This window comes from Cyprinodon tularosa, unplaced genomic scaffold (genome assembly GCF_016077235.1).
Source record: "Cyprinodon tularosa strain WSP-4 unplaced genomic scaffold, ASM1607723v1 ctg89, whole genome shotgun sequence".
Classification (NCBI taxonomy): Eukaryota; Metazoa; Chordata; class Actinopteri; order Cyprinodontiformes; family Cyprinodontidae; genus Cyprinodon; species Cyprinodon tularosa.
Genome location: NW_024039662.1, coordinates 830,013 through 840,192, shown reverse-complemented (window position 1 = coordinate 840,192; position 10,180 = coordinate 830,013). Strand labels below are relative to the sequence as shown.

The following is a 10,180-nucleotide window of genomic DNA, read 5'->3' as shown; positions in this document are numbered from 1 at the left end:
AGATTGTTTACCCTTTAAATAAGACAATTACATAATATGCAATTGAAATAAGAAAATATAATTGTTTTTCTTATTTTATATTTTTTTGCAGTGTAGGATTCTTTGGATCTTTGGTATCAAAAAATAAACAAGCATGATCACATTTTCCTCTCAAATCATAGTGCAAAACTGTAAAAACAAAGCATCAGGTTTGTACGAAGTACAAAAAGTACAGAAAGTCGACTTTAGGAATCAGACCTTCCTTTCCTAGTCATTTTTGAGCAGCACCTCTTGTTCAGGCCCTTTCGATGTAAAAAGATTTTTCTAATGCATATGCTGGAGAAAAAAAAAACTGAACAGAAAAACCACCCACTGAAGCTGGAGTGCTGAGTCCATTACAAAATAAGAGTTTGACTTACTCTTGTTTCAGAGAAACTGCGGCAAAGAACTGCTTGTTTTCAAAATTAGGCAGCATCTAATACCTATACAGTTATCAAGAAGGTTTCAAACATCTAATAGGTCTCTGAGACACCCCAGTTCATATGTGGACTGTTAAAATAAAGTTTAAAGTCTTCAAAATAAAAGCTTTGCTTCTTTTTTTTTTTTTACATTAAATCCGTGCAAAAAAATCGAATGGTGCTTTTTTAGTGTATTACTTTTCAAACATAATAGTCTGGTGTTAACAGGCTTTTAGTTATTATATGAGCTTATTTTAGAATACCTCACAGATTTAAGCTAGAAATATAGAAATAATTAGTTGGGCCATCAAAATATATCTTACAGATACACTTGGGAATAAAAGTTCTCATCTGTAAGCCTAGTCTGCATTTGTAGATAATTTACACCAATTAGTATTTAGTGAATTGAATTGTAAAGTACCTTGAGATGATGTGTTGTGAATTGGCGCTATATAAATAAATAAACTGAAATGATTTGAATAAAAATCAGTGTTTTATTTAACACTACTAGGGAAAAAAGAAAACACTTCACTGAGTGCTGATAGATAGAAATAATTTGTTGATAGCCTACTATTGCATAGGTATTTCCAAATCATCTCTCTCTTTTATTTATTTATTTTTTTTCTACATTGTGTCCTGTTACAACTATAAACCTAATGGTAATGCATTAGGTTTATAGGTGATGGAGAACCTTTAGGTAGGATATAATTGCTGATGAAGGTTCTCAGTCATCCAGGTCATAGTCATTCCGTAAAAATTCAAAAAATATCCACTGGACTTGGTTTTCAAGATTTGAAGACGTTTCGCCACCTCTCCAGGAAGCTTTCTCAATTCAAATTTGAATTGAGAAAGCTTCCTGGAGAGGTGGCGAAACGTCTTCAAATCTTGAAAACCAAGTCCAGTGGATATTTTTTTAATTTTTACGGAATAGGATATAATTCCAAATCGAAGTTTGTTTTCATTTTTCTAACAGTTTCACAGCTTCATAGACAGAAATCTTTGGCTGCTTATCTGTGTTTTCTAAATCCCTGATCCACAAACATAGATTTTCAAGTCTTTTGCCCCCTCCAACAGGGCTAGGTTCACCTGAGTTCACATCAGCGTGGGTGGTGATAGTTTTCATCCACATTTAGTCTACAAAATTGTTATGTCCCACCTTCTCTTACATATCTATGCTTTTTCTCATACACAGCTGAAACTCTTAAACCCCTCTATAAAATATAATGAACTGTGGTAAAACCTGATAAAATATTACAAAATTCAAGGGAAATAATGCTCTTGCCAAGTATTTTACATCTCTATCCACACACTATGTTACCTGCATGCTAACTTTATATTTGTCCTATACCCGGCAGTGAATCACAGCAAGGAAAAATCTTTATATTTTCTATACACCAGCATTAAAATGTGATTATTGCACACACAAAAAAAGCTGTGACCTCTACTAAGTTCTTTCAGGTTTAAAAAACAGTGAAGGCAGACAAGAATGTTGGAAATTCATACTTTACTGACAGCTATCAGTACACACCAGTTCACAGTACATTTTCTTCTGTATTGTGCTTTAAAACACTCAAAAAGCATGCAGCGTATGTCTTAAAGTTCTCTTAGAGGGAGCTGGGTTTAGATGGTGGGGAGAAAGGGAGGTCATGTGAAAGTGCATCGTAGCTTTCACCCCTTCCAGCATGATGCACGCTCTTCTTGGTTCTAACCTGGGTCACATGGAGCAGAACAAAATAAAAACATTCACACACACACCTCACACATACGATGCAAAAATAAAGAGGGGGAGGGAGTACAAAAGGAAGGTAAAAAGGTTCAATCTTAGGAGTTATTCACATTTTAACAAACAGCTAGAAGTGAGTAGAGGCTAGTGTTGAGCTAGCGTTTGGCTTGCATCCATCGCCGTGGTAACGGAAGTACAGGGAGAGAGCGGGAAGGCCGTAGCTGGGGGGGAACTTCTCTACATGGCTGATGGGATGGAAAAAGGTTTGTGGGTTTTTTCTCGTCTTCTCATTTCAAGCATATATACTGTAAACAGTATCTTATATATATTTATATATATAATATTAATAAAAAAATAACAATATCCACTCAGTGGATACTTTAATAAATATGAGGCAGTCAGACGAGCGGGCGTTAGGGGGTTGGCTGGCAGCCTTATGGCGGCTCGCCGGGCTGAGACGGAGAGAAGGCCGGGCGGAACGGATCCTACGGAGGAAAGGTGCAGGAAGGCAGGAGGTTTAGATGATGCCGTATTTGGCCAAGTCGCTGAGCTCCATGTCGCCGAAGGCTTCCCATGGGCACACCACTGTGATGTCAGTGCCGAGGCCCTCCATGCCGGGGATGTCGTCTCCGAAGCTGCCGAGGTCAGAAAGGACAGCGGTCAGATTGCTGAGCTCTTTTTGAATTTGAACAAAGACAAAACAATTCAGAGATTTTTACCCCTTCTGGCCTGGCTTGGGAGCCTTGCTTTTGAATGTGCGGGTCTGCCTCTGCTTGAACTTAGGTGGACCCTTTTTGGGAGTGGTGGGCCCCGCTGCTCCACCGGGGGACAGGGCACTTCCTGCTGGTGGACTAGCGTTCATTTCGAGTGTCTGAGAGAGAGACAGAAGTTATTTAAGGCACTGCCTTCTGGCGCCTGGCTTTAATCCTGTTTCCATCGGGCTCCTAATGCCAATCAGTGCTGATTGTACAGATTAGGCTAACCTGCCAGATTAGCTGTAATCCATCCAAAATCCTCAGACTGCTAATTGTCCTTCACAGAAAGCAACCTAGATCTTTGACCTCAAACCTTCCTGGAAGATTTTTATGTTAAACATCCAATAAGCAGCAGACTTTAACTTAAACTCTAACTGTTTGGGTTTTCTACCCAGTAAATCTCAGTGTGCGTATTTCTGTATAAAGAAAACTGTATATCCTTTCAGCTTCCCTCTATCAAACCCCTGAAACTTGAGTGGTGTTAAAAAAAGGTAAAAAAGTCTCTGTTCCATCCAGATATGTAACTTAAACAGAGAACCACATTGGAAAAACAATCTGGTAATAAGTAAAAATTTCTTAAATTAAGTGTATTTACCCTTAATTTGAGCAGGCAAATGAGGTAGTTTGCCAATTGAATGAGTATTTTTAATTTTACAATAATTAATTAGATATATGCACTTGGAATAAGACAATGCAATTGTGTTTTCTTATTTTAAATGTAAATTGTCTTGTTCCTTTGGCAAAATGTCTCTTTTACCTCCTCAATCCAAGAACAAATGCACTTATTTTAAGAAAAAAAACTTTTTTCCAGTGCAGCTGCAGCAGCATCGGTATAAAGGACCCGTGGATAAGGAGGAGATCCTTTAGGGGGGCTGTTGCTGAGCTTTGCTATGGGAACAACCTATCAGCCATCTGTCTGTTCTGACAGTTTCTCCTTAAGTCAATCCGCTTTACTCTGAGCCTTCAACAAACAGAGACCTGCTTTCAGTTTTCCAGTTATCTCTTTTAAAACTTTACAGTTTTATTTAAGCAGCAGAGATTTTTTTTTTCCAATTCCAAAACTTCTATAGCTTCCTCTCTGTCACTAGTTTTATTTTTAGCTTCATTTTTGTTTTCTACAATTCAAACATCTGCTAATTATATGATGTTTTATTTAATAATCCAAATTATTCCTACTTCTCATTTCCAAGAAAACAAAGAATAATTTCAGCAAGAAGCATCAGTCTGCTCCTACCTTGTGCTGCAGGTATCCCAGGAAGCCTCTGTTCAACGCTTCTTCTTTGTGCTGCTTGACTTTAGGGAGCACCTTGTCTACATTGTGCTTTTATACCTCCATTTCTAATCCCCACATCCTCTTCTTACCAGTCACGTGGTCACTGGTAGAGGTCAGCCAAACATCTCGAGGAACCCAGCATCTTCTTCTCCCCCTCCCTTCCACTTGTTTCCATGGCATCAGGGGCCCCGGCCCGCCCCTCCCTGCCTTCCTGCCACAGCATGGAAACGGTCCGTGGAGCTTGAAAAACAATGTCAGAGATCAGTCTGGAAAGATTTTATCCGGCTTACTGTCCTAAACCCAGGCACGCCTGCTTTGGCTGTGCTGCGATGAGACCATCTAAACGGTCGCGTTTCACGTCCATGTGAGAATCTGCTCTCACATGTGAGATGTTGACATTGTGTGTTTTTATGTTGAAAGTAAAGGGATTAACACTTGGGAATATTAGCAAAGTTTTAAAAGAAATCTAAAAAATTTGTCTCTAGAAGACAAATATCTGGATAAACCCTTTAAATGTTCAGATTTTTAGCCACTTCTGAGCGATCTGATCAGGCGCGGTGAAAAAAAAGAACATTCTAGTCATTTACAGAAGTAGATGATAGATTCCTAGAACTGATACCTCAATCCCCATAAATCTACATCCCATTAAAACCTTAATGTTTTACAGTATGCTCTGCGTTTGTCTGAAGCAGAATATGAGACCCAAATTGATCTAACAAATCTAGGTGTTGTATATTTTTTCTCTTTGTCGTTTGATCTGTTTCCTCTTTTGCTGTTTTTCTGTTTTTACTGCTAAAAATTTTATTTTTTATTTTTTGACTATATTTAAAAACCCTTTGGTCATATTCCGTTGTTTTTAATGTGCCATATAAGGCTGAAGCAATTAATCAGATTAATCGGAATTAATCGATTCCTGAAATAATCAACTAATCTAGTTATCAATTACTAGATTGCATTTACATGCCTTTAACTGACAGAAAAACCCACTTCGAGCAATAATTATTCCAAGATTTTGAAAAATAAACATTTTGCATTGAAATAAAAAAAATGTCTGTCAGCATGCTCTATCCAAAACTCCTGAAATGGAAAACTTTTTTTAATATTACAATAATAGTGTAGTGGAATAAAAAAGTTAGATGGTTTATAAATATAGATCTAAAAAGAGTGGCACTTATTTTTGATCTCTATCTATCTATCTATCTATCTATCTATCTATCTATCTATCTATCTATCTATCTATCTATCTATCTATCTATCTATCTATCTATCTATCTATCTATCTATCTATCTATCTATCTATCTATCTATCTATCTATCTATCTATCTATCTATCTATCTATCTATCTATCTATCTATCTATCTATCTATCTATCTATCTATCTATCTATCTATCTATCTATCTATCTATCTATCTATCTATCTATCTATCTATCTATCTATCTATCTATCTATCTACCTACCTACCTACCTACCTACCTACCTACCTACCTACCTACCTACCTACCTACCTACCTACCTACCTACCTACCTACCTACCTACCTACCTATCTACCTATCTACCTATCTACCTATCTATCTATCTATCTATCTATCTATCTATCTATCTATCTATCTATCTATCTATCTATCTATCTATCTATCTATCTATCTATCTATCTATCTATCTATCTATCTATCTATCTATCTGTTTTATTTCTTTCATAATATCTAGATAGATAGATAGATAGATAGATAGATAGATAGATAGATAGATAGATAGATTTCCTTCTACATTGATCCATTGCTCTGTGTAGGTCTATCACATGAATTAAAAAAATGACCAAATCTGGTAAATTTCAGGGATCTTTGTATTGTACCTTAACTGACATGAGTTAATATGTATGTGGCTGATTATTAAAGCACTTTTTACACATTTAGCTGTCTTTTCCTTTCATCTTTATGAACATGTGATCCTCGCTGTCTTTATTTCAAACATTCAAGCCTTTACTCTCATTCCTGATGGAGTTTCGCAGCAGGGCTTTGGATGTCTTGCTGTGAGAGATCGACAGAGTGATTAGCGTGGTAATTACCAGTCACATATAAAAGAACAAAAACAACCAATGTAATAAGCAGTGGGAAGCAGAGCTTAGTTATAATAGAGGAGGAAATAGTTGCTGAATGTCTAAAGAGGAAGATGGAATAAATCCATCATATGGACCAACAGTAACGATTAAGTGGATTAAACAAGGAAATAATAAAAAAAAAATAAAGCCTAGTTGGGAGGTTGTTTCCCAGTGAAAGATGCCTGAAGGCTCTTCCTCTACGTTCTATATTTGGAAACCACAAGAAGAGCTTGACCCTGACTGCCCAGTTCAAGCGCTGTTTACTGTGCTCTGGGTGAGGTGGAGTTTTCTGGAAGCATGGTGAATTAAAGACATAAAAATCAACAAGAATTTAGTAAAAAAAAAAAAAAAAAAGCTTTTTTTGTGAAAAGCCTTCCTCCCTGTTGTTCCTGTCAGAACATTCATTTAAGCAGGTACTGTACAAAATGTCAAGAGCTGAGCTAACAGATGCAACCAGTACAATCTTTTAAAACAAGTGTTTTTACATAGAGGTGAGTAAAATTATATAACAATTAAATAAGATTAATGCAATTAAAATCAGGGGGGAAATTTTCTAATTTTCTTAAATGCAGTATTAAAAATTTATTATTTTAGTGGTCAAACTAATTTTTTGAAAATTTTATTTTTACTTTAAGATCATACGAATAATGTACTAAACACTTTAAAAATCAATTTAATGAATTCTTACAATTTACCTGTGATCTTGTGTTTAGAGGAAATTCTGTTAGATTATTTATCTTCTTTGAAGCAGATTTTTCTTAAATCTGCCATGTAAAACTTCTTGTTTTTAGGATATTTATATCATGATTTAAATAAATCTTACCAAATGCAGCACTGGCAGATTATTGCTCTTATTTTAAGCAGAGTTTTCTCAAACTAAGATAAATACCTCAAAAGAAGACAGAATCTGCTCTTGCTCACCTTATTAATCTCATCTTTAATCTCAACCCTAAGATCAAAAACTGGGCAGATCGTTTGTGGTGCGGTGTGTGTCATTTTTACTTCCTTTTTTTTGTAATATAAATCTACAAGAAACATTATTTTTACTTCAGTGCAAACATTTTAAAACGCTTTCAAAACCCTTTCATGGCTGCCAAGATAATTACGACCACTCTTAAATTGTTGTCACAAATGCAGCTCTCTAGGATAATGATTATATAGCGTCCTCAAAGTTTTATGAGGCCGCTGGTCAATTTCATTTAATTGAATTCACTTTATTTATATACAGCCACTTAAAGAGACAATTCAACCACATCAGCCTGTCAAATTGAGTCAAAGTTTTCTATCCAAGGAAAATCAGTTAATTGCAAAGCAATCCCTCACACCAAGCATGCTTGTAGCGACAGTCAAAAGGAAAAGCTCCATCAGAACCAGACTCAGTGTAAGCGGCCATCTGCCGAGGCCAACTGGGGTTCAAGGGGACAGAAGCAGACATACGGAAAGAAGCAAAGATACAAAAGCTATTTTTCTTTTAACGTTACGAGCCTTATTTGCCATCCGGTATGTTTGGTGGAAACCTAACAGCATGAACACAAACTAAAGACACCTTCACTGTGGAAAAACTTAGTTTTAATAACCTGCTGAGGGGATGCTTTTCCTCAGCAGGGATGGGGAAATTGGTCTGAGATGATTGACCTAAATGCAAGGTTAACTAGAAGCAAACCTCTAGACGTCAAACCTGAGTAAAGGTTAACCCTCCTGCCAAACGTAAACCATAAACTTAAATACAGAGCTACATTAGGATGCCTTGGATCAAAGATTTTTTTTTTTATTCCAAAAATGACTCAGAAATAATCCTCCTGAGGATATGTGGCATCTTTCTTATTTTTATCTGCTCTATATCTGCTCTATTTTATCTGCTGTATAAGTTTTTTAAAAAGCGAAAAAAAGACCAATATTGAAGTGTTTTAGAAGTTAAGGCAAGCAGATACCCTAAAGACTCTTCTGAGACTTTGAGGAGCTAAAAGAAAATCCTCAACACACTTTTCAGTTTTTAATTTAAAATAAAAAAAAAGGGAAAATGACTTTCTTTTCACTTCTTCACTACTTTGTGTTTGTCTGTCATCCTATAATTTGGATATAAAATAATAAATTGGTATAGATGCAATCTATAAAGATTGCTTTATAAAAATCTGTGTTCTTTGTCATAATCTGGATGTAATCATATGGAGTCTGTAATGATGTGTCTTAGTTGATCTGCATTCTAAACTGGAGCAGAATCGAGGTTAATCATACCCTGTGCAGGCCCGGTGAGGTCTGACTAACAGTCAACATTGGCACCAACCTCAGAAGGAGGACATGACCACAGCTAAGCTACTTTATCACTATCAAGGCCAAACATAGTGGTTTTATAAAAATGGTAAAGATTTATGTTTTCCTAAACCCCTAATTTATTTTAAACACTTTATACATTTAATTTATGGAATAATACATGTTTTTTGCACCTTTTGCATGAAAATTAGGAGACCTTGTAAAGCATATAGCAGACTTTTACCTTTAACTCCATTTGCCGGCTGACCCTTTTCTGCTCTGTGCCAACTGAATAAAACATTTAATTAAAATTGCTGTAAATGCATGACACCATGTGCCCCATTTTCTTCCTACAGGTCACTGTGTCACCTTTTGCTGCCCCTATCCCAAAGATGTTAAAACCTCCTCTACTAATTAGATTAAGGAAAGAGCTTGGTATTAAAACTTTGCAGAGGAGCAACAATGTTAAGTAGGTCTTAATAAAATACTAGAACTCCTCACCTCTTGTGAGTTTTTCTCATGTATTTGGCCTCAGACGTCATATGATCAATCAGAATAAGGTCAATATAAGCACAGGTATGATTCCATTATCCGATTAAATTGATTTCTAATAAACGTGTCAATGTAGGAGGCCTTTGCAGTGCAGGGGAGACCATTACAATGTTGCCTGGGATGTGATTAAACCATATTTTGCATGCTAATTGATTTTCTATATTGAAAATACCACCTGATTTAATCACCATGATGTGGCACAAGTTATTCTATGTATTTTAAGTACCAATCTTAGCAATTAAGAATCAACAAAAGCATTATTTCTGTTAAAAATCTTACAATATCAGATTTAAAAATACTTTTTTTTAAAGATATGAGTTCAGCAGGTCCATGAATATTTGTGAAAAATAGCTTTGGGATATTTAAAACTTTTCAGACCGTTTATTTGCTGGAATATACAGAAAATTGATATTAATTGATTCTTCCAGGTAAAAATCAACATTTCATTTACTAAAATAAAGTTATTTATTTCTATCTGTTGTAATTGTAGATGTTCTTTGTCACTTTGACATAGGGATGGGATTTTATTAAAAACATTTACATTGTCAGTTCGCAACACATGTCATCTCAAGGCACTTTACAAAGACAATTCAGTCAAATCATCAAGACAGATTAGTTAGTTTGATACGACAGAAGCACTGGTCAATAAATACTTTGCATGTTGGAAAAAAGGAGCAGCAAACTAGCCCCATAGGCAGCTCTGTGTAGAAGAGAGATAAATTAATGAGCTCTGAGACATTATTTTAATCAGAAAAGAGACAAAAACGCAGAGATAAAAGCACATAAGAAAGACCCAACTCTATCACGTATTAAAAAGTTGTTGATGACTGCAGCCCAGATGTCGTCTACCTCTAGGATGGTGTCACAACCAGACATGACCAGACCAGATGTAGCTACCATAACGACAAAAAGCTGAAAGAGGATAAAATGAAACAATAAATTCACAAACACTGAAAAATTGGAAAACATAGGTGGAATGAAGCAGAATGATGAAAGGTAGTCCCTATGTCCTCCAGCAGTCTAAGCCTACAGCAGCATAACTATAGAGACAGCTAAGGATAACCTGAATAAATCTAATTATAAGCTTT

At 35.9% G+C, this 10,180-nt stretch overlaps 1 protein-coding gene across 1 annotated transcript; it reads right to left on the bottom strand.

Annotated features, from left to right (window-relative positions):
* Positions 1-1,924: 1,924 nt before the first annotated feature.
* On the bottom strand, positions 1,925-4,306 carry LOC119775707 (retinal cone rhodopsin-sensitive cGMP 3',5'-cyclic phosphodiesterase subunit gamma-like). Its single transcript, XM_038273774.1, has 3 exons — positions 4,150-4,306; positions 2,880-3,031; positions 1,925-2,795 (listed from the first exon to the last, which is right to left on the bottom strand). The coding sequence occupies exons 2-3, from the start codon at positions 3,020-3,022 to the stop codon at positions 2,678-2,680; spliced, it is 261 nt and encodes an 86-aa protein (XP_038129702.1). The 5' UTR covers positions 3,023-3,031; positions 4,150-4,306; the 3' UTR covers positions 1,925-2,677.
* Between the last annotated feature and the right edge of the window lie 5,874 nt (positions 4,307-10,180).